The 26,257-nt window shown below is 32.8% G+C and overlaps 1 protein-coding gene across 1 annotated transcript; it reads left to right on the top strand.

Moving 5' to 3' along the window:
* The first annotated feature begins 6,535 nt into the window (after positions 1 to 6,535).
* Positions 6,536 to 18,830, top strand: LOC143044385 (zinc finger CCHC domain-containing protein 24-like). The gene is made up of 4 exons (XM_076216368.1): positions 6,536 to 6,932; positions 11,971 to 12,135; positions 16,344 to 16,508; positions 18,294 to 18,830. The coding sequence occupies exons 1-4, from the start codon at positions 6,687 to 6,689 to the stop codon at positions 18,402 to 18,404; spliced, it is 687 nt and encodes a 228-aa protein (XP_076072483.1). The 5' UTR covers positions 6,536 to 6,686; the 3' UTR covers positions 18,405 to 18,830.
* The last annotated feature ends 7,427 nt before the right edge of the window (positions 18,831 to 26,257 follow it).

Genomic DNA, 26,257 nt, shown 5'->3' with positions numbered 1-26,257 from the left:
AATTTCATTTCAGACCCGTGTCTACCAGCAGTTCTTAACAGTGTTCTCATCCATTACCACCATCAGATTGAATAGTTTATTTTCAAATATGACACCTCATAAATACTCAGTTTGGTATTGTCTAACAACCTTAGAATATGACCACCTAACTCAAAAATAAGAAGCTATGGTATGTTTGCCAATGAGACAACTCTCCACCAGAGACCAAATGACATATACAAGTATTCAACCGTTGTTGGTCAATGAGACAACTCTCTACCAGAGATCAAATGACATATACAAGTATTCAACCCTTGTTGGTCAATGAGACAACTCTCCACCAGAGACCAAATGACATATACAAGTATTCAACCCTTGTTGGTCAATGAGACAACTCTCCACCAGAGACCAAATGACATATACAAGTATTCAACCCTTGTTTGTCAATGAGACAACTCTCCACCAGAGACCAAATGACATATACAAGTATTCAACCCTTGTTGGTCAATGAGACAACTCTCCACCAGAGACCAAATGACATATACAAGTATTCAAATCTACAACTCTCCACCAGAGACCAAATGACATATACAAGTATTCATCTCTTGTTTGCCAATGAGACAATTCTTCACCAGAGACCAAATGACATATACAAGTATTCAACTCTACAACTCTCCACCAGAGACCAAATGACATATACAAGTATTCAACCGTTGTTGGTCAATGAGACAACTCTCCACCAGAGACCAAATGACATATACAAGTATTCATCTCTTGTTGGTCAATGAGACAACTCTCCACCAGAGACCAAATGACATATACAAGTATTCAACCCTTGTTGGTCAATGAGACAACTCTCCACCAGAGACCAAATGACATATACAAGTATTCAACCCTTGTTTGTCAATGAGACAACTCTCCACCAGAGACCAAATGACATATACAAGTATTCAACCCTTGTTGGTCAATGAGACAACTCTCCACCAGAGACCAAATGACATATACAAGTATTCAACACATGTTTGTCAATGAGACAACTCTCCACCAGAGATCAAATGACATATACAAGTATTCAACTCTTGTTTGTCAATGAGACAATTCTTCACCAGAGACCAAATAACATATACAAGTATTCATCTCTTGTTGGTCAATGAGACAACTCTCCACCAGAGACCAAATGACATATACAAGTATTCAACCCTTGTTGGTCAATGAGACAACTCTCCACCAGAGACCAAATGACATATACAAGTATTCAACTCTTGTTTGTCAATGAGACAACTCTCCACCAGAGACCAAATGACATATACAAGTATTCAACCCTTGTTGGTCAATGAGACAACTCTCCACCAGAGACCAAATGACATATACAAGTATTCAACACTTGTTTGTCAATGAGACAACTCTCCACCAGAGATCAAATGACATATACAAGTATTCAACTCTTGTTTGTCAATGAGACAATTCTTCACCAGAGACCAAATAACATATACAAGTATTCAACCCTTGTTTGCCAATGAACAGTGTTCTCACCCATTACCACCATCAGATTGAATAGTTTATTTTCAAATATGACACCTCATAAATACTCAGTTTGGTATTGTCTAACAACCTTACAATATGACCACCTAACTCAAAAATAAGCTATGGTATGTTTGCCAATGAGACAACTCTCCACCAGAGACCAAATGACATATACAAGTATTCAACCCTTGTTGGTCAATGAAACAATTCTCTACCAGAGACCAAATGACATATACAAGTATTCAACTCTTGTTTGTCAATGAGACAATTCTTCACCAGAGACCAAATAACATATACAAGTATTCAAATCTACAACTCTCCACCAGAGACCAAATGACATATACAAGTATTCATCTCTTGTTTGCCAATGAGACAACTCTCCACCAGAGACCAAATGACATATACAAGTATTCATCTCTTGTTTGCCAATGAGACAACTCTCCACCAGAGACCAAATGACATATACAAGTATTCATCTCTTGTTTGCCAATGAGACAACTCTCCACCAGAGACCAAATGACATATACAAGTATTCATCTCTTGTTTGCCAATGAGACAACTCTCCACCAGAGACCAAATAACATATACAAGTATTCATCTCTTGTTTGCCAATGAGACAACTCTCCACCGGAGACCAAATGACATATACAAGTATTCAACCCTTGTTGGTCAATGAGACAACTCTTCACCAGAGACCAAATGACATATACAAGTATTCAACCCTTGTTGGTCAATGAGACAACTCTCTACCAGAGATCAAATGACATATACAAGTATTCAACCCTTGTTGGTCAATGAGACAACTCTCCACCAGAGACCAAATGACATATACAAGTTTTCAACCCTTGTTTGCCAATGAGACAACTCTCTACCAGAGATCAAATGACATATACAAGTATCCAACCCTTGTTTGCCAATGAGACAACTCTCCACCAGAGATCAAATGACATATACAAGTATTCAACCCTTGTTGGTCAATGAGACAACTCTTCACCAGAGACCAAATGACATATACAAGTATTTAACTCAGTTTGCCAATGAGACAACTCTCCACCATAGACCAAATAACATATACAAGTATTCAACCCTTGTTTGCCAATGAGACAACTCTCCACCAGAGACCAAATGACATATACAAGTATTCAACCCTTGTTGGTCAATGAGACAACTCTCCACCAGAGACCAAATGACATATACAAGTATTCATCTCTTGTTGGTCAATGAGACAACTCTCCACCAGAGATCAAATGACATATACAAGTTTTCAACCCTTGTTGGTCAATGAGACAACTCTCCACCAGAGACCAAATGACATATACAAGTATTCATCTCTTGTTGGTCAATGAGACAACTCTCCACCAGAGATCAAATGACATATACAAGTATTCAACCCTTGTTGGTCAATGAGACAACTCTCCACCAGAGACCAAATGACATATACAAGTATTCATCTCTTGTTGGTCAATGAGACAACTCTCCACCAGAGACCAAATGACATATACAAGTATTCAACCCTTGTTTGCCAATGAGACAACTCTCCACCAGAGACCAAATGACATATACAAGTATTCAACCCTTGTTGGTCAATGAGACAACTCTCCACCAGAGACCAAATGACATATACAAGTATTCATCTCTTGTTGGTCAATGAGACAACTCTCCACCAGAGATCAAATGACATATACAAGTATTCAACCCTTGTTGGTCAATGAGACAACTCTCCACCAGAGACCAAATGACATATACAAGTATTCATCTCTTGTTGGTCAATGAGACAACTCTCCACCAGAGATCAAATGACATATACAAGTATTCAACCCTTGTTGGTCAATGAGACAACTCTCCACCAGAGACCAAATGACATATACAAGTATTCAACCCTTGTTGGTCAATGAGACAACTCTCCACCAGAGACCAAATGACATATACAAGTATTCAACACTTGTTGGTCAATGAGACAACTCTCCGACAGAGACCAAATGACATATACAAGTATTTAACCCTTGTTTGTCAATGAGACAACTCTCCACCAGAGACCAAATGACATATACAAGTATTCAACCCTTGTTTGCCAATGAGACAACTCTCTACCAGAGATCAAATGACATATACAAGTATCCAACCCTTGTTTGCCAATGAGACAACTCTCCACCAGAGATCAAATGACATATACAAGTATTCAACCCTTGTTGGTCAATGAGACAACTCTCCACCAGAGACCAAATGACATATACAAGTATTCAACCCTTGTTACCTTTAGGTCCGACTATAATCTGATCCGTATATCATACTAGAAATTAACTTGAACTATACTTATGGCTTCCCTAACTCGCGAGAAATCTTTTGAAACAATAACTGATGAATCAATTGCCGATTAAAAATTCCAGTGCTAACTTTGAACATATATTTTTTAAGATAACATGATAGCAGTTACACGTGCTATACTCAAACCGCCTCTTGTATTTTTTCTTTTGAATTTCGATGTGAATTTGGAAAAACCGATTATACTGAGTCAGATTTGCATGATGTTTATAATGTAACTAGTTTCTACTGATCGGTTGTAAAATAATGTGTTACGTGTAACTTGGGCATTTGTTTGGATGTGAAACAAAGTTGACCAGGATATGATTGCCAAAAACAGGCACATACAGAATATGGCGGGCTTTGTTATTAAGGGAGCTACCATTTAATTTTTAGGGGGGGGGGGCTAGGATGAAATTTGAAAAAAATAGGCAGGACAGGAGTTTTGAGTAAAAAAAAAAAAGGCAGGATGAGACAATTGCCAAAAAAAAAAAGTCAGGACGACAATTTAGGTAAAAAAAAAGTCAGGATAAACTAAAAAAAAAAGCAGGACCAAACAGAGTGAAAAATAAAAAGGCAGGACAGAGATTACAGCTAAAAAAAAAAAATGCAGGACAAAATTTTTCATCCTAGCCCCCCCATAAAAATCAAATGGTAGCTCCCTAAAGAAACATTACGTGAAATTGGTATAGGCGGTTACCGTAAATTAATCAAAGTAAACTTTTTCTGGAACATTCATAGACGTAGAAAAATCTAAAATCATGGAAGTATTACGTTGACATCACTTCCAGTGTTTAAAAGGTGTTACTATTAAAACTGATCTAATTCGTGTTGAGACTATCCCCTATTTATTTAAGTCACTTAATTCCATGAACAAATACAAGTCATGGTCCGAGGAATATAGCAATTATACTTATAATTCATAAAAAAGATATTGAAATGTAAATACATAATTGCTAGGATCATTGGGAAACCTTTGCATTTCATACCTAAATTCTTTTCCAAACAAAAAGTTAACTCTTTTTGGTAAATCATATCATTGAAGATCATGTCCCGAAATGGCGGGGACAATCCTTTCGGGGCAATATCTCCTATCATGGAGTCGACTTAGAATTTTGCCTATATTTCATTCAGTATTTGCAGATTTTGTCTTAATGGTATTGTTTGCTGTTATCCACCCACATTGCTAAAATTGTTAAAAATCTAATCAAAGGGACATAAAGTAAAAATAAAAAGCCTTTCTCTCCCACTCGCATACACTCACACATACAACTCTCGTTCTGATTAAGGATAATATAGAATGATATGATTTATAGAAGCTAGTGTAGATTTTGTCCTGCTGATCACATGTATCATTTTCGTAGATTAATCTCTCTATTAAAATATTCGGCAAACAAAAAAACATCATGTAAGGGCAACTACATGTAATCCTAAAAGGAGGCTGGTAATTTAGGCCATGTTGGCATAAAACATGTCGATCTCGTCTCGCAGGACATTTTTTTTATTTATCTATTAAAGTTCAAAATACAGGCAAACACACAAATATTGTGAACATTGTAGTTTAAGGGTTTGTATTCAGTATTGACTTATTTGTAAATCATTTTTACTTGAAAAAAGTTTTTTTTTTTTAATTTTTTAGTCGATATCATTTCATGTACGTTCAAAGTAAAAGTAGACAAAAGCAAAGGTTGATAAAACCCCAATGTGAATGATTTGAGGAAAGATACACCGGTGCTTGACATAGTTTTCTTTCATTCACAACGAAAGAAACAACTGACAAACTAGCTTTTAGTTACTTGGTTGTCGATATTGGTGTGTTTCTTATTTAAATTTCAGATGAGTAACACTGTGATATAGGACTGATGAGCAGGACATTGAAATATTTGGCTGCAGTTTATGATTGACACATTGCAACATTGTGTCGATCTAGTATCAAATTTGTTGTTTTGTTTATTTGTTCAATCCAAATTTTGTCTTTGGTATTGCAATCATAGAAAACTATGAACTGACAAAGACCACATTTAATATTTATATTTTTAAAAAATTAAATTAAAAAGTTCAAAATAGCCGGGCTAAAAAAAATAATAAAAATTGTGGAGGAATTCTTCCGGAATTTTCGAGGCGAAAATAACATAGTCTTGTCATAACCAGTTTCTATTCAATCTTTTTTTTTCTCAAATCAATGAGGGGAGTTCATATAGGCAGGCGCTGTTTATAAAAAGAAGTTTAAATTTGTCCTCTTTCGTTGGTTTTTTGTTTTTATTTCTGTCTGTTTTACCTTCTTAAACTATTACTTCTTTAATTCAATTATCTATATTTTAATAAGTTTTTAATGCTTTTTATTTTCAATATATCTTCTTTCTGGCGTTTCTTAAAATATTTATATTGTTTCTTTCAATTTGTTAATTAAATTTAATTCACTTTCATAACTTTTTTTCTCAATCAACCGAAAAAGTTTGTATTTTTACTATTTTGAGTTTTTTGTGTTACATATCGGATCAATTTGATACAGTCCTCGGTGACTGTCACACAGTCAAACAACTTAGTATAAACTTGTAAAAGTATCATATTACTAAATCTTACGATATCTTAAACATGTATTAATTATTTCGATAAGTAGCCTATTTGTTGTGATTATGGTGAGAATGTCATAAACCAGATGTTGGAAAACTTTTCAACAGTTGGATCCGACATCATGGGGTTACTTATCGTCTGCTGAAACAGACTTGTCGCTCGTAGCAACGGTACCTCCCTCTCTGCCGAATTTAGAAAGTTCAAAGCTGTAATGGAACTTGATTGGCAGGCGTGTAATATTTTGGTATTTGATAAGTTGACTCGTTGGCCTCAGACTCCCAGAACAGGGGAACATCGGGGAAGGAAAGATGACAGGCATGATCGAGACCAATTATCAATATCCCCAGATGGTAATGAACTGGGGTGTGTACCTTACTATGCCCGACGGGCAGGGTGGGGTACCACAGGCTGGACAAAGCCTCTATAGTGATCCATGGTCAAGCCCAGTTTCGACAGTAAACAGCGTTAACACCGTAACTTCGCTGTTAAAAACTGGACAAAATTATTTCGGAACCGACGCCTGGTCATCGATGCAACTGAATGGAATAAATCCGGTAAGAAATCTTTATCATCATCCTCCCCCATCTTGTTATTTTCTTTTATTTCCGTTGGTGAGTCATATGATTTATATATATATCGCTTGTCTTACGAGAATGAACCAGATAGTTTTCCTAAATTTTAATATTTTTCCTGGACTAGAAAATGATGACGTTCGGGATTTTGTGTTCAAATTTTTCTCTCTTTCAATTTTATGAAACCTGAAAGAAATATAAGTTTAGATTATTTTATTCATGATTGTACAACAGTGTTCTAAAATTAAAACGTATAAACAAGTTTTAAACTTTCAATTCGACAAAAAATCAGTGGGCACATATATGGTTTAAGTCTTTAGTAGATAGCAATCGTCTATGCACTACATAATGAAACGCTGTGATGAAAAAAATGAAGACATTCGTATCTTTCTCGAGTGTTTGATTTGCTGTTGCAATTATAATATTGTCGATTCGTTAGTTAGAGTTGTTTCTGTGATCTGATAGATATAGTGTAAATCATTGGTATATAACAATCTTTTATGCAAAAAACAAAAACAAACAAAACAAACAAACATAAAGACGCTGTGAAGAAAAAAATAAAGACATTTATATAATTTATTACTTTTCTTGCAAATTGGTTTCTCTCGTGATTGTGTTACTGCCTGAGGTTACTGCTGCATTCAACATCATCCAATTTTGCATTTTATACTAGAAGCATTAAATAATATAAATTTTTAAACGAAAAATAGTAAACAGTGAATTATGCAAATTAATTTTCAGATTTGTCGTATTTATTTTAAGACAACATATTTGTCTTATCTTTTGCCCTCGTAGTGTTTTATCAGCGGGTCACTATACATATCATTATAATAATCATACAGTTACACACAACTCTCATCTGGTATTCATTAACTGAAGATAAACAGGACCCACTCTTTTGACGGAAGTGTTAGCGGGGGATTAATTCAAGTTCGTCACCCTGTAGTGACAACTTATGTCATGGTATTTGTCCTTATGATCCGACCCTCGGGATCTAACCACACAAATTTGCATTTTATATCAGCTGGGGTTCAAAATATCAACAATTTTCAGGGTTGCGACACTCTACGTCTCATCATGTTCCATGAGAGTACTAAGTTTACAATAGAGTCAATAATATAATTACTTCCATGTTGTGTACCTATTCCCTTGTAAGATGTAACAATTCTTTTTAAATTCAAAGCAGCATGGTTGTTTATCTGTTAATTCTACTGTATCTCAAATTAGTAAAAAATATTTAAACATTTTGAAAACTATGACATTATTATTTTATTTTTCCAATCATGGGCCCTTGTCAGGCAAGATACAAAAACATCATAATACAATGATTATATAAACATTAGTGAAATACACAATAAGTAATACACAAATAATAAATTGATAATATGAGTAATGTAGGATATAATTATAGTAAGAGACATTGAGTGCAATGAGGCCGATTTAATATTAAAAGGATATGATATTAAGTTTATTTTAAAATACGGAAACTAAAAAATAGCAAAAATAGAACCGGGAATATAGTATCTCAATCTGCAGTAGTTCTCCTCATGACCAGTGCACAGTAGTGAGGGACTTCATCACAACAATGCAAAGGTCATCAAGGGGGGATCCTTCAGAACTAGCTACAGATACATGAGATTACTCCAATAGTGATTCTCCTCATGACTAATGCACAATAGCAAGGGTTAACATTGCTACTGGACAATATTCATCAAGGGACGGTGCTCTAGAACTCACTATGGAGAAAATATAAAGTTCAAATTACAAGTAGTAGAGGGAAATAAATCCCATTAAAACTTTTCATATTTCTTAATGAACATGCATAATTCTGATAATAAATTCTCATCTTCATTATTCATTAACCATATCAGTTTTTGTTTAGGGTCAAGATATTGAAAATTATTGCAGCAATTATTTATCATTGTTATCATGTCTTTCCTTTGATCTGATAAACTATCACAGTTAAAAAGAAAATGTGTTTCATCTTCGACCTCATTACTACAACATCTCTTACATACTCTATTGTGTCGGGGAGTATTACTATATCTACCTCTCTCTATAAGTAAATGGTGAGCAGATATGCGAAATCTTGTTAGACTCCGTCTATCTTCAAATTTTTTAACAATATCAAGATATTTTTCACAACCAAAATTTGCTTTAAACGTAACATATGTGCAAAGTTTTCCTTCTGAGTGAGTTTTGAGATTCTTTTCCCAATCTTTTAACATGGCAATTCTTAGTTTTCTGTTGTCAATTGGTTTAGCCATGTCTGAGGATATTTGATAATTATTAATCAGTGAAAGAAGTTTTTCAGATGACATATACCATGATGGTTTCTTTGACTCATACAATTTCTTTGATTCTATAAATGCATTATATAACAATGGAAAGTTAGTGTCTGACTTTTCTAATCTGTAATAGTATTTAGTCATTGCTTTAATCATGTTAAAATATATTGGTAGTCTTCCCAACTCAGTTAATACTGCAAAATTGGTGCTTTTTTTTGGAGCTCCAAGAATAAATTTACAGAATTTAGTATGAAGTTTTTCAGCAGGTAATTTAGAATAAATATGTTATATATATACTTGTATTCTTCACAACAAATCTGTATATATATATACTTGTATTCTTCACAACAAATCTAGAAGTAATGTTTCAAGAGTCAACAACTTCTGCTCAAGGGGATGTAGAACCTTTTTAAAAAGATATCTAGTATGAGTACCGATGAGACAACTATACCAAACGACAAAGATGTACACTGTCACAAGTCACTGAAAAGCATTCAACCTCACCTTCAACAATTAGTCATTTGATAAAATTATTAAGTTCAACACAAACTGAACTTCTAAACAGTTGTCATGTCAGTACTGAAACTTACATCCGATGACATCCAGTATTGAAGTTACATCCGATGACATCCAGTATTGAAGTTACATCCGATGACATCCAGCATTGAAGTTACATCCGATGACATCCAGTATTGAAGTTACATCCGATGACATCCAGCATTGAAGTTACATCCGATGACATCCAGCATTGAAGTTACATCCGATGACATCCAGCATTGAAGTTACATCCGATGACATCCAGCATTGAAGTTACATCCGATGACATCCAGCATTGAAGTTACATCCGATGACATCCAGTATTGAAGTTACATCCGATGACATCCAGTATTGAAGTTACATCCGATGACATCCAGTATTGAAGTTACATCCGATGACATCCAGTATTGAAGTTATTCATAAACATAATACATGTAAACAATATTTAAAAAAAAAAAATAGAATTTTATGTTTGGACTAAAGGCTTCTTCGTTTTGTAATAAATAACTTTTCTTTTTAAATTTAAAACCATACTCATTATTAAAAACGAATATGTAATAGCTGCTATTTTGAGGGAAATATTTTTAAAAAAGCATTTGGTAGATAGATAATTTCTAATGGTACCAGATTTTTTATGCAAAAAAAAAGAGCTATCAAGGGAAGGTTCATGGGTTGATAATTTAGAAGATTAATTCCTGTCAAAAACAGGATTTTTGTTTGAAAAGCAATCAGCAACTATAGGCGAAAGTCATTCCTTGTTATCTGTATGGATATACACTAGAAAGTAAGAAGACGTAAGAAAACGCGTCTTAAAAAAGAGAACAGTTTGCACTTATTTTATAATTGCTCTTTATCGTACTGATTTTACATTTCTATATGATCTCCTTTATCTTTTTACAACATATTTTGTTAAATGTAATCAAACATGTCTTTATTACAAATATTTTACTTTACTTTTAAATTCTAATATATACTGTATCTCCAAATCTTTATTTACGGCTGTTCAAATCAGAAAATAGCAAAATTCTGAGAGCATTTATCCGAAGTGTGATCTCACAGGCACTTGTCTCAGAAAAAAATTCCTATATACGTTAATGTGCTAAGTGCTGTTTATTTTCTATGAGAGCAGTCTGAATAATGAAGTAGTGAAATATAAAGTATAGCAAAAAATACGTAAAATTTATAAAGAATAAAACAAAGTGCTTAAAAAATTAGAATATACAGAATCGAAGGACCTCCCATTCAGACCGTAATAAAAGGGGTTAATTGTTGCATCTTAATGTTAAACTGTCAGCAATGAAAATGTCACCGTTGTAATTTGTGATCTTCTCTAACTTTTTAATGGGAAAAACATTCGAATACAGTTCATATGGGGAATCACTAGGTCGTTATTTATTTGAAAGAAAACAGTCGTAACGGGCCATCACCTGCCGTGATGCATAATGGGTGCCACATCTTTCACCACAGGGACTCTTTCTCCTCGTGTTGCGGTTTGCTTGCGTTGTCCAAAACACTCACGGCTAATATTTTTTTCTTCTAAATAAATATTAACAGACTATTTAGATTTTTCGCAAACCAAACAGTCCAAATAGGCTACTTTAGCGGCCTTTTCATCGAAACATGCATATTAAAAACTGCCAAGAAAACGTTCTTTATGCCAAGGAAACTGAATCATGTGTGGTGATACAAGAAAAAGGAGCAATTCAGCACTATGAATCACGAAAGTAATAATAAATTTATTTCCCATCTTTGTATTTTTAATCTTTTTCTGTTTTGGTAAAAAGGCAGACATATTAGAGGTTGATCTTACAGGGGCGGATCCAGCCATTTTAAAAGGGTGTCCCAACCCAGGACAAGGATGGTAACAGCTATATGTCCCCATTCATATGCATTGATCGGCCAAAAAAAAGGGGGGGGGGGTCCAACAATGTCTTATTAAAGAAGAGAATCAAAGAAGTGCAATGTTAACATCCAAAACATGTATGTCAAAATATACGTGTTTGTAGGTTTTATATGGCATGGGAAGTGCCTTACAATAAAAATAAAACAATGGTATGCAATTATATGAAATTAGGTGTGTAATCGAAGAGGTAAGCATAGACGAATGAAGCATTTATAATTATATATGTAAAGTGCATTAACATAAGATTAACTTTCAAGTTTTAGTATATATTTTCTTTTCTTTTATTTTCTAGGCACCATTCCACACACACCAGCTTTCACCTTATGGGTCTATAAACGATCTAGTGGACCATTTCAGTGACCTAACATTAGACCGCAAACCAAACAAAAGACCACCATCTACATATTTGTGTCATCTCTGCTTTACAAAGGGACACTACATCAAAGACTGTCCTCAGGTAAGTGATATAGTCCAATAGGAATTAGCACAACACATGGTAATGCCATAACGGATCCAGGGGGAGGCTGGTGGCCCCGGCCCCCTCCTGTGTTGGATTTAATTGTTTGATTATATAGGAAACCATTGACAGGGCCGTAACTAGGGTTTGAATTCAGGGGAGGCAGGGGTTTGGGACCGCCGAATGAGGACCCCAAAGATAGGGGGTTTGGGGTGCAGCCCTTCGCGGATTTTTTTCTCTCATTTTTCCTCTGATTTCCTTACTTTAAGAAATATCAGTATTGCTTGAACCTGGAAACAATTTTTATGCAAAAACACGCTGAGATTGCTGTTCAGGTGAGCCAAGATTCCGTCTTGAAGGCCATACTTTGACCTATAATTATCAACATTAAATACATTGTGACCGCAGATATTTTTCTCAAATTTATATGGCTAAAATGACCCGTTTTCCTTCGATTTCCTTTCTTTAAGAAACATCAGTATTGCTGGATCCTGGAAGCAATTTTTATGCAAACAATTTTTATCTGTATTTAAAAATCTTTAGAAATCAAACTGGTAAGTTAAAAAAAACATATAAAGCAAGATCATAGACCGCAAGATATATTTTTTTTTTTATCGAGGACCTTGAATTTCAATAATGTTGAAAGCTGAACAGACATGTATATAACTACAACCAGGGACTTTCTATACTAGTATATACTTAGTATAGAAAGTCCTTTCTACAACGAATGGGAGTGTTTAACTACTAAGGCATTGACCATAATGTTCTCGTACGATCGGGAAACGTTATTAAACTTAAAAAATGATCTAACTGCTGATTCAGCTGTAACGAATTTCCAATATTATTAAAGATTCACAATACAAAGGGAACTTCCTATGCTTAATTGAGTCCCAAAATAAATGTGAACAGTTAAGTTTTATTCAAAATTATCGAAAAGCAAATTTTATTCAAAATTATCGAAAAGCAAAGTTTAATATGTGTTCTCGTACGAATACTGAATAACAGACAGACGGCCACACGAACAAAAAAAAAAACAAAAACAAAACCAAACAAATTCTGAAATGTTTCACTATCGATAAAAAAATCCGAAAAATGACATATATCACGTATCATGATAAATAAAGGCAACAGTAGTATACCGCTGTTCAAAACTCGTAAATCTATGGACAAAAAACAAAATCAGGGTAACAAACTAAAACTGACGGAAACCGCATTAAATATAATATAAGATAACACTGTTAAAACTGTAAACTTGTGTTGTTTATAATAAAAATTCAAATTCTTCGTGTACATATTGTCAATATTTCATTTTATTACTTCACATTTTTGTGTAGAAAATTCAGGGGAGGGAGTTGCCTCCCCTGCCTCATAGGTAGTTACGGCCCTGATTGAAGCCTGACTTGGGCGGCCCATCTCTTCAGGTCAGTCAGTGGGGCCCCCTTTTAGTTAGTAAGAAGGTGTTGCAGTCTTGTAGTCCATACTAAAAAAAATATAGTATATGTTACTTTAGTGTGGCTTGGTTGTATAGAAATTTTACCATAGCTAAGCTTCCTAAGTGAGCCTAAATGATCCTAAATATAAACCTGCTTTCGAATTAGTTCTGTTCGACACATTGCAAGTCGTTATCAGTGAATATTTACAATGTGATATAAATATTACATTGATGACAATGTTTAAAATTACAATGATAATCTATACTATTAAACGAGAAGACCTCATTTTGGGTGTCGCTTCTCTTCCTTCCACAATAAATCAATCATCATGCCTCTGTGTCCTATAGGTAACATGCATAGTCACATTTGTCATCCATTCTTATGATTAATCAGATTGAGTTATTTTGGGAGAAAAACGACAAAACAGGAGTCCGGATATGATTCCGTCATCGGACTGACTTTTATTCATAGATAAGACTTCCGGTTTTAAAGATGCACAAATACAACCAATCGTATGATAGATAACAAAAATGAAAAATAAATAAGCCAATCAGAGCGTTCTCCATATCATGGTGTTTAGATCGCAAGAACCACAACTATTATACCTCCTTATAGAGGACAATTATTTTTCGCGTTTATCTACATGTAAACTACGATTATACTACTTTAATATATAGAGACTCTCTGTATTCTGTCTACTGTTTTCTTTGTGAAATGTTTACTATTTAAGGGGTCATACCAGTTGTATATATATTAAAATAAGAAAAACATTTGACACATGTCACTTGACAACCAATCGTATGATGGATAACAAAAATGGAAAAAAAATAAGCCATTCAGAGCGTTCTCAATATCATGGTGTTTAGATCGCAAGAATCACAACTATTATATCTCCTTAGAGAGGACAATTACTTTTCGCGTTCCATATCATGGTGTTTAGATCGCAAGAACCACAACTATTATACCTCCTTAGAGAAGACAATTATTTTTCGCGTTTATATATCTACATGTAAACTACGATTATACTACTTTAATATATAGAGACTGTCTGTATTCTGTCAGGGACTTTCTATGTTAGTATGTTAGTATGTTAGTATGTTAGTATAGAAAGTCGGCCCTGATTCTGTCTACTGTTTTCATTGAAATTTTTACTATTTAAGGGGTCATACCACTTGCATATATATTAAAATAAGTAAAACTACCTCGACCAAAAACTTTAACCTGAAGCGGGACAGACACGGACGGACGAATGAACGAACGGATGTACAGACTAGAAAACATAATGCCCATAAATGGGGCATAACAATTTATTGTTGAAAGGGAAAATAGTGATTTGGCAAAAATGAAAGTAAGGTAGAGATTAGAAGTAGGCAGGACCTTTTTCGGGGCGTCGGGATCGGGTGTTTTTAAGCTCGGGATTTGGGAATTGATCCTTACGGGATCCGGGAATATATTTTTCGATTTCGGAATATGCATTTCTTTAAATTCTGCATCTCAGGATTTCATGGTTTTAAGCCCGGGATTTCGGGATCAGGACCCGTCCGATCACCCCTCAAATTAGCCTTAGTCATTTATACATGATTCATATCCTACCATTGGCATGTTAATAAGGCTCTCAAAAGAAAAAGAAAACACTGATGGATTGTCCTAGAAGTATTTTTTATTAGACTAATAATGGTCTATATATAAGCAGTTACATTTATTTCATGTTTGAAACGGTGCAAATTGTTAATTTGATTTGACTTTTACCAAAAGATGCATTGTAGCAAAGGAGAATAATTGTGGTCTGAGGCCAGACACACGAAAATAATTGACTTTAACAGAAAGGAAACAAATATCGGACTTTGGAAAAACGGAGAGTACTTTTGATACCTTTTATGAAATTCTCCATACATAATATCTTTTACAAAAAATCATCCTACAACAGTCTACAAGCTGTATATGCCCGCGATTTCGCGGGTGTTGTTCTAGTGTTTTTGAATTCAATCAATTAGTGACATTGTTATTAAATATACCAGTAACCGCTGTGGATAGGAAAACTCGAAAATAACAAGTAATTTGTTATGCGTGATTCACGCAATAAGATAAAATAACGGATTTTGGAAAAAGGTGATTGGCTACAAAATTGTCCCCTTCCCCAAATACTTATGTACCTTCATAGTCTGTTGGACCATTAGTTCCAATTATGAGTTTACAGCATTTTTTATTCAATCAGAATGATTTGAAGAATTTTGCTAACATTTATTGCCATAGATATATTATATATGGAGGTGGCTTATTTGGAAAAGTCTTTAAGATTTTAATTCATGTAAAGAAAATGACAAAATTAATTATGTTCTCTCTACTCTCTCGAACTCCAAAGAAGTAGTATGTAAGCGTTAGACTGAGGACAGAGGACGCTAAGTTTATTTATCTAATATATCTATATATTTTTTTATTTCGTTCTGTGCATATTAAGTTTTCCATTAGTGTTTGTGAGATTTTGTTGATTTTGTTTTTTTTAATAATAATACATTCATTTTGTCACAAGCTTCTATGATTTATATAGTAATAAAGGGTTTGAATTTATAAATGTCATCACATTATGTTAACATTAGCAATATGGAATTTATTTTTTAAATAAAAAAAATAACAACCTAAAATATTCGGCAAATTACTACAATCCAATTATTTTGATTCACATCTAACAATGTCTAATAAATTCATTACTTTAAAATGATTAAAATTAATTTCAAATATCGATTTTTGTGTAGTTTTGAAACATTTCTATTGCAGGCTAGGCCTAAGGGCGAAGGATTGACTCCATATCAGGGTAAAAAGAGATGCTTCGGAGAATACAAATGTACTAAGTGCAAGAGGAAATGGATGAGTGGTAATTCGTGGGCAAACATGGGCCAAGAATGTATAAAGTGTCATATTCTGGTGTATCCCCATAAACAGGTTAGTATGGGCAAACATGGGCCAAGAATGTATAAAGTGTCATATTCTGGTGTATCCCCATAAACAGGTTAGTATGGACAAACATAGACCAAGAATGTATTAAGTGTCATATTCTGGTGTATCCCCATAAACAGGTTAGTATGGACAAACATAGACCAAGAATGTATAAAGTGTCATACTCTGGTGTATCCCCATAAACAGGTTAGCATAGACAAACATAGACCAAGAATGTGTAAAGTGTCATATTCTGGTGTATCCCCATAAATAGGTTAGTATGGATAAACATAGACCAAGAATGTATAAAGTGTCATATTCTGGTGTATCCCCATAAACAGGTTAGTATGGACAAACATAGACCAAGAATGTATAAAGTGTCATATTCTGGTGTATCCCCATAAACAGGCTAGTATGGGCAAATATAAGCCATTAATTTAACATATCCTCATATTCTGGTTTATCCCTATTTACAGTTAGTATAGGAAAACATGGGCAAAGAATGTGTAAAGTGTCATATTCTGGTGTATACACATAAACAGGTTAGTATGCACAATCATTGACCAAGAATGTATAAAGTGTCATATTCTGGTGTATCCCCAAAAACAGGTTAGTATGGACAAACATGGGCAAAAATGTATAAAGTGTCATATTCTGGTGTATCCCCATAAACAGGTTAGTATGGACAAACATAGACCAAGAATGTATAAAGTGTCATATTCTGGTGTATCCCCATAAACAGGCTAGTATGGGCAAATATAAGCCATTAACATATCCTCATATTCTGGTTTATCCCTATTTACAGTTAGTATAGGAAAACATGGGCAAAGAATGTGTAAAGTGTCATATTCTGGTGTATACACATAAACAGGTTAGTATGTGCAATCATTGACCAAGAATGTATAAAGTGTCATATTCTAGTGTATTCCCAAAAACAGGTTAGTATGGACAAACATGGGCAAAAATGTATAAAGTGTCATATTCTCGTGTATCCTCATAAACAGGTTAGTATGGGCAAATTTGGACCAAGAATGTATAAAGTGTCATATTCTGGTGTATCCCCATAAACAGGTTAGTATGGACAAACATGGGCCAATAATATATAAAGTGTCATATTATTGTGTATCCCCATAAACAGATTTATGTTTAGGAAACATTATGGTGTACCCCAATAAACCAATTTTCCCGTTTATATATTAAGGGCCTTGTTGGTGTCCTATTTAGTTTTTCTTCTGGGACCAATACATATATTTACTAATTCCTGGCTTTCTAGAACGCATTTAAGCTTTTCTGTATCATCATGATAATCTACTCATTGAAAAAATATAATTATATCTGTGAATAGAAGACGCTGCCTTAATTAATTTACACCACAAATGTAATAAAACAATAGTATTGAAGGAAATTAAGCAAATGTGGTTTAATGGTAATTGTTCAAGATAACTTATATACTAGGGTATGGATGGGAGTTTTGGAAAAGACAATAATGGGATAAAATGTAAAGAATAGTAAAAATGGACCAAAAAATAATAAATAGAGAAAATTGGGATGATGAATATTAAAGCATAAAGAATAAAGAATAATGGGCAAAAAAAACCCCAAAAAAAACAACAAATCTAAAGAGTAGAGAAAAATGTTGTGCTTAAATATAAAGAATAAAACATAATGGGTAAACAAAATGGCCTATTGAATTAAAGATATGAAGACCTCATCGTCCATAAACACCATCTTACTTACATAATAGCTATACAGTTGCAGATAACCTGATTCATTTCATTATTTATTTTGTAGAGACCCCTAGAGAAGCCTGACGGATTAGACGTTAGTGATCAGAGTAAGGTGCATCCTCAACATCTCTGTGAGAAATGCAAGATGTTGGGTTTCTATTGTAGAAGAAATTAACACTATAAAAAATAGAAGCAAAGAAGATATTATAGTTCTTGAGGAAATTGGATTAAATCAACATATTCAATATAGAAATGTGTATGGAATATATGACTTCAGGTATATTTTCATTTTGTTAGTCCACAGTGAACACATTGAAGATGAATTTCATGTATTTATATGATGTTCTATGAGAGTATGGTATGTCAGCGTATATGTCAGGATCTTGTATTCCCCTTGTGATTTTTTTCTTTGTCAACCTTCATGAAGCTAATATAAAGATGAGAAAGTTAGATTATATATTAAAATCTAATAACTTACAAATGTTACAAACTAACAAGTCAGAATAAAAAATATGAGACAGGTTTACCAACCTTTCTTTGAAGATTTATTTACAATTAAAAAGGTGTTGGAAATGTATGGGAAGACTAGTACATATAGTATATTTTTATACGACCGCAAAAATTTTAATTTTTCGTCGTATATTGCTATCACGTTGGTGTCGTCGTCCTGCGTCGTCTTGCGTCGTCGTCCGAATACTTTTAGTTTTCGCACTCTAACTTTAGTAAAAGTGAATAGAAATCGATGAAATTTTGACACAAGGTTTATGACCACAAAAGGAAGGTTGGGATTGATTTTTGGAGTTTTGGTCCCAACATTTTAGGAATTAGGGGCCAAAAGGGCCCAAATAAGCATTTTCTTGGTTTTCGCACTATAACTTTAGTTTAAGTGAATAGAAATCTATGAAATTTTGACACAAGGTTTATGACCACAAAAGGAAGGTTGGGATTGATTTTGGGAGTTTTGGTTTCAACAGTTTAGGAATTAGGGGCCAAAAAAGGGCCCAAATAAGCATTATTCTTGGTTTTCGCACAATAATTTTAGTATAAGTAAATAGAAATCAGTGAAATTTAAACACAAGGTTTATGACCACAAAAGGAAGGTTGGGATTGATTTTGGGAGTTCAGGTCCCAACAGTTTAGAAATTAGGGGCCAAAAAGGGGCCAAATAAGCATTATTCTTGGTTTTCGCACCATAACTTAAGTATAAGTAAATAGAAATCTATGAAATTTAAACACAAGGTTTATGACCATAAAAGGAAGATTGGGTTTGATTTTGGGAGTTTTGGTCCCAACAGTTTAGGAATAAGGGGCCCAAAAGGGTCCAAAATTGAACTTTGTTTGATTTCATCAAAAATTGAATAATTGGGTTCTTTGATATGTTAAATCTAACTGTGTATGTAGATTCTTAATTTTTGGTCCCGTTTTCAAATTGGTCTACATTAAGGTCCAAAGGGTCCAAAATTAAACTTAGTTTGATTTTAACAAAAATTGAATCCTTGGGGTTCTTTAATATGTTGAATCTAAAAATGTACTTAGATTTTTTTTATTATTGGCCCAGTTTTCAAGTTGGTCCAAATCGGGGTCCAAAATTAAACTTTGTTTGATTTCATCAAAAATTGAATAATTGGGGTTCTTTGATATGCCAAATCTAACTGTGTATGTAGATTCTTAATTTTTGGTCCCGTTTTCAAATTGGTCTACATTAAAGTCCAAAGGGTCCAAAATTAAACTAAATTTGATTTTAACAAAAATTGAATTCTTGGGCTTTTTTGATATGCTGAATCTAAACATGTACTTAGATTTTTGTTTATGGGCCCAGTTTTCAAGTTGGTTCAAATCAGGATCCAAAATTATTATATTAAGTATTGTGCAATAGCAAGAAATTTTCAATTGCACAGTATTCAGCAATAGCAAGAAATCTTCAATTGCACAGTATTGTGCAATAGCAAGAAATTTTCAATTGCTCAGTATTGCGCAATAGCAAGAAATCTTCAATTGCACAGTATTGTGCAATAGCAAATATTTTCAATTGCACAGTATTACGCAATAGCCAGAAATATCTAATTGCACAATATTGTGCAATAGCAAGAAATTTTCAATTGATTGGAGTTATCTTTCTTTGCCCAGAATAGTAGTTGAGTCAACTTAAATCATTGTTTTATACAATATACAATGTATATTCACTTTTACTACCAACTGATAAATTAAAACAATCTTTATCATTCAGTGATAACAAGCACCTTTTGTTACATTTTAATATTTTATGATGTATTTAAATGAGTAGTTATTGTTGCAAACTCCATTAGAAATTTGAATTGAGATCAGTTTTGGAAAAAGGGAAAGGGGGATGTGAAAAAAAAATGGGGGGGGGGGGGGGGGGGGGGTTAAATTTTTCTCATTTCAGATTTCATAAATAAAAAGAAAATTTCTTCAAACATTTTTTTGAGAGGATTAATATTCAACAGCAAAGTGAATTGCTCAAAGGCAAAAAAAATATTTTAAGTTCAGTAGACCACATTCATTCTGTGTCAGAAACCTATGCTGTGTCAACTATTTAATCACAATCCAAATTTAGAGCTGTATCCAGCTTGAATGTTGTGTCCATACTTGCCCCAACCTTTCAGGGTTCAACCTCTGCGGTCGTATAAAGCTGCACCCTGCGGAGCATCTGGTTCTTTACAGTTATAAAAGAAAAAATGTATTATACATGTGTTTCATTGAAGGAAGTGACAAAATAGATGTTTTTCAAATGTAAGAGTGTCAAGTACTATCAGTTCATAAGTTTATGTTGAGAGCTAAAACCTTGATTATATATGCAGTCTGAAATGACATAAGTGTGTGTTATACATGCAAACACAGTGCAGTTGTCCTGCCTGTAATATCTTCCACTGGACATAAAGCTAACAATGATCTATCATATTTGTTAATGGTAAAAGGTATCTGTGGTTGTGTCCAATGATTAAATTTAATGTAAAAATTCAGAAACTATATAGATCTCTTCACATGTTACATACTTAATGTAAATTTATAAAGTTTTGTCAATCTTCTTCATGTAGGGACAACAATTTTACATCAATTGATATAATTTAAGGAAAAAACAATGTAGTTATTAAAATTTAAAACATTAGTTTTAAGCAAATTAATAAGCAGTATTTATCCTGTCACTATTTGCTCTATTTGAAAAAATCACAAAATGTATCTGATTTTACAGTATCTAAATCATAGGTTTGCAAGATTCTACATGAAAAGCCTAAAACCACATGTCTGTTTATATTGTTTATGCAACCTACCATCATAATTTTAATTGAACATTTGTGGTTGTAAAGGTTACATAGAGTGTTTATATTGTTTGCCCTTTGTACTGACAATGTCAAATATTTCTGAAAAATCCAATTATTCTGTATCCCTCTCTAATTTTGATACTAATTGAATATGCATAGGTTATAATCTGCAATTGCAAAATTTTAGTTGAAGTTAAATTCTTAACAAATCATTTTGGGGAACCAATTAAAACAATGATAAATTTTGAGATTCTTTGTCTCTCAGTGGCGGATCCAGAGGGGTTGGGGGTTCCAGGGGTTAGACCCTCCTTTTTTTTGGACAATCAATTCATTTGAATGAGGACATATAGTTGGAACACCCCTTTATCATGGGTTGGGAACCCCCTTTTAAAATGACTGGATCTGCCTGTCTCTATAGACAAGTTAGACAAGCCTGCCCTGAACTATAAGCAGACATGTCTTTTTGTTGTTGTGGCCTTAATGAACCTGGTTGTGAACAGCTGATTAATGTTTCATGTTATTATCATACATTGAAATACAGATGGTTTTAGAATCAGTTTACTATCCATATGGGAATTACATAAACATTATAAGCATGTTAAAATATGAAGATATATTGCTCAAAGATAATTTACATGACTGTGTCTCTGTTTTGTACTGATGTGATGTTGATGTGCAAGTTGGGGGTCCTTGTTAGCAGGAGGTGTTTTTTTAAATTTTCAATTAAGGGCCCAAAAGGGCATAAACATTTGACATGATAATATATATATAGATAGAGAGGGTTCAGGCAAGTAATAAGTAAATAAATAAGTCAAGTATATAACATTCAATAAAATCTTGTGATAGTAATGTCCAAAGTTCAAATAACATAAGAGGACATTTAAGACATGGCAAATTATTCATAGGTCTAATGTTTCACACAGACAGAAGTGTTTTTCTTTGAAATTTTACTCATAGCTTTAAAAAAAATATTTTAAAATATCATCATTCTACTATTTCATTGAATCTGTGATGGACAGAAAAATCAATTTGCTAACACCTCCCCAAGTCTAACAGTACAGTGGCAGATCCAGAACTTTTCCTAAGGGGGGCCCGCTCCAGTCATGCTTCAATGATTCCCTATATAATCAACCAAATTTTTCCCACGAAAGGGGGGGCCCGGGCCCCCCAGGGCCCCCCCCCCCCCTGGATCCGCCCATGCAGTAATGTTTTTATAAACTCATCATACAAAATCAGTACAAAACCGTGACAAGTATATATGTGTATAAACTGGAAAAGGACCAAACTAAATCACCTTAATATAAGTGATTAGTTACATAGGAAAGTCAACATTCATTATATCACTAGCATTTATACATATGGTGCAAATATATATATTATCTACCCAAAGACTGAGGCTCAGTAGGGGTAGAAATGTTATAGGGTTCTATTAAGGGGATATTTTATTGTAATTAAATGTCCTACATCTCAACCAAAAAAATTCAAAAAAATTATTAAATTGTGTTTATTTTAATGCACTCTTATTACAGATTCAGTTTATCAAATTAATGGTCTGTGTTTGAGGTAAAAGAAGGTAATGTTTTCTTTGAATCTATAGCTTACTGATTTACAAGATAAGAAATATTAGTCATAGACATACAAACTCCTTCCATTAACAGATGTTATATTTAGATGGATAACAAAGAAAAGTCATCCATTTCAATTTTCTACAGCATCTTTCAGTATGCAGTGAAACTATGTCAGTCTCTTATCTTTAATCAGCAAAAAATCAAAACAGAATGATTTAGGGGGAGGATTATATCTTGTAGTTTACTTCAATCATCAAAGAATCCACCACTTAAAAAAACATATTTTATCTTAAACCTCACTAAAGTGACCTGGGTATATGATTTAACCAAACAAAATATTTTGGTATAGTTATGATATTTGAGGAGATATAATATTGACTAGTTTTGTATTTACATGGGTTGACCTTAAATGTAAGTAAAATGACCTGGGATGTGCTTTACAAGTACTTCAATGTTGTGATGGATTCATACAATAATTAGGTCATTAACATCTCTGATGAAGACTGACTTTCCTATGTAACAAAGGGGAATAACTCTAAAGATTCCATCGATATATCAAGAAAGATTTTTTATCTGTAAATTTATGAAATCAGTGATCATGGTTATTATTTGTAAATTTATGAGAAGAAGAGAAGGAAATTTTATAGTATTTTATGTATATCATATATAAGAAATGTCGTATTTTGAATGTATTTTGTGTATATGATGGGAAAAGATTTTTTAATATAAAGAAAAGGTCAGAACTATCTTTGTAAATTTTGGTACCATTTGAACATTTTTATACCAAGGAAAAATTTTATTATTATTTATTAAATGAAATATAATCTTGAAGGGAATATTTGTATATATTTATAGTTTTTATTTTAAATGTTGAATATTTCAGGTTTTTGTTGCAAATATTTGTTCTGCTTTGTTTTGTGGTTGCCATTTTTTATATTAAATTGCATACCTCACTTGTGTTGTTTCAAATCATTTAAAGCACTTTTTTTTAATCAATTTTTGAAAAGTTTTATGCATTTTCTGTAAAAAGTCATTTTATTTTTAACATTTTTATTAAATAACTTATGATCAAAGCTTTTTTTCATTCTAAGCCAATTCTTATCTATGTATTAGAAAAAAGTTAAAATACAGTATAAATTTGGCGGTCAATCTAAATTTAAGGCTCAATCTGTTGTTGAAAATTTCAAGTGAATTTTACAGAAATCTGGGCCTCTGACTTATGAGCTGAAATAAATTTTAAGCACGTTCTAAACATGCTTGTAGTTTTCGTTAAAACAAATGTATTAAACGGATAGTCTGGTTTTGTAGAAAAATTTATTCAAATGGTTATATTTATCATCAATTATGTATGTATGTTATTTTGATATTCTCACAAAAAAGTATATATCTATATAATGAGTTTATGCATGTTTTGTATATATTTGAACTTTAACATGTTTAATATTATTGCCTTTGCGATATGTGTGTTACATTTTATTTAAATGGTTGTCAATGTCAAACTTAAATTGAAAAAGTTTAAGTCTTTCTTTTGCTTGTATATTTTAATACAATGGTATTTTTGTTACAAAAACAACCCAAGTTTAAAACTGTGATTTTTAAAAAAAAAGTAGCATTTATTTCTAAAAGGTTGTAAGAAAAAGGGACTAGAACAATTGTAACAATTCATATTTACATAAAATATTGTGATATAAAAAAGATGTAGAAACAAGGTTGAAATTATTCTGGTTTGATCATTGGAATACCTTTTTTTTATAACTTGGACATATTTTCAAACTTAATTTGTTCTTTTGTTGTTCAGTGTATTGAATGATTATTTAAAATTGGATATATAAAGGAGTGAGGGGTGAAAAAGGGGGGATTTCATATTTTCTTTTAATAAATTTAAATTTCTACATTTTTATTTAATAACAATTTATATTGATGAAATTACAAATCAGTCGTCAATGAAAACCATAAAGGAATCTGCAAGCCAAATTTGGTTAATAACCTAACAAGAGACAAAGGACAAGAAGTTTAAAGATGTTTACTTTTTGAAGAATTTGTTTTTAAATAGTGTTAACAAAAATGTCAAATAAGACTTAGTTATACATTGCATATTGTTTTCAAATTAATTCTGTCAATATATTATCATTATAAGTTTAGACAACAGACATCTGAAAATAAACATCATAAACAAATTCTTCTAAAACATTCTTTATAAATTTATATTAAATTTATATTAGGTCAATTTTTTATTCCTGTCTGTCCTTTTCAGTAGAAATGAGACTTGTCAGACAGACTCTGCCTTTACTGGAACCAGTCCCACAGCAATGGAATTTATTAATTATTTGAAAAGAAAGTCTGACCTTTTGTCTAACCCATGTCAATGTGTAAATTCACAAGTGATGAAATTTTAATAACTTTTGTTGAAAATACTGGATTCAATTTGTCAATGAAAGAATGTGCGAACATTTTTCCTTTTAGTCACATGCTGTAATTAATGAAAAATGACGGAAAATGGGGTTACAAAATTCATAAGATGCTATTTTGATCATCATTGAAAAAAATCTTTTTTTTAACACTTTAAACCATTTCGTGTTTCAAACATTCAACTTGTATAGATCAGAAATGTTAAATACATGTCATTTTTTTTTTAAATCATACATGTTTATCTTTTCTTTAGTATCAGTATTTCAGAAACAATTTTTGTATTGATTCATAGTTGTAAAATAAGATTTTTTGCGACTATATCACTTTGTTCATATAAGGTTGTATTAGTATATGTATATATGCCTATAATCCTGTGTTATTGAGTGTAAACTCTAGTCAGATACTCCACAGTGCCAAACTGATGTAAAATACTCTTTACTACTATAATATATTTCATGCATGGTTTAGCTTTAGTGTGATACAATAAATTTATCAGAACAACAAGTGTTTCTGTTATCTGTTATCTATAGTGAGTGTTTAGGGGCGTGTCCCGCCCCTGTCCAGAAAATTCACCAGATGTTGCCTCTGTTATAACTTAGTTTTCTACAATCTTTATAACTAATTTTGTGTTGGTCAGAGATCTAAGATAGTTTAAGCAATGGTGGAGAAATGTAAAATGTGAGACCGAGTTGATATTTTTAGAGTGTTTTAACATATCCTGTCCCTTTGTTGCCATAATAAAAACGTGGCAAAATAAATCATAATTTATA

This window comes from Mytilus galloprovincialis, chromosome 9, assembly GCF_965363235.1.
Source record: "Mytilus galloprovincialis chromosome 9, xbMytGall1.hap1.1, whole genome shotgun sequence".
In the NCBI taxonomy this organism is placed as follows: Eukaryota; Metazoa; Mollusca; class Bivalvia; order Mytilida; family Mytilidae; genus Mytilus; species Mytilus galloprovincialis.
Note: the sequence above shows the minus strand (reverse complement) of the source record. Positions and strands in the feature narration are given on the sequence as shown.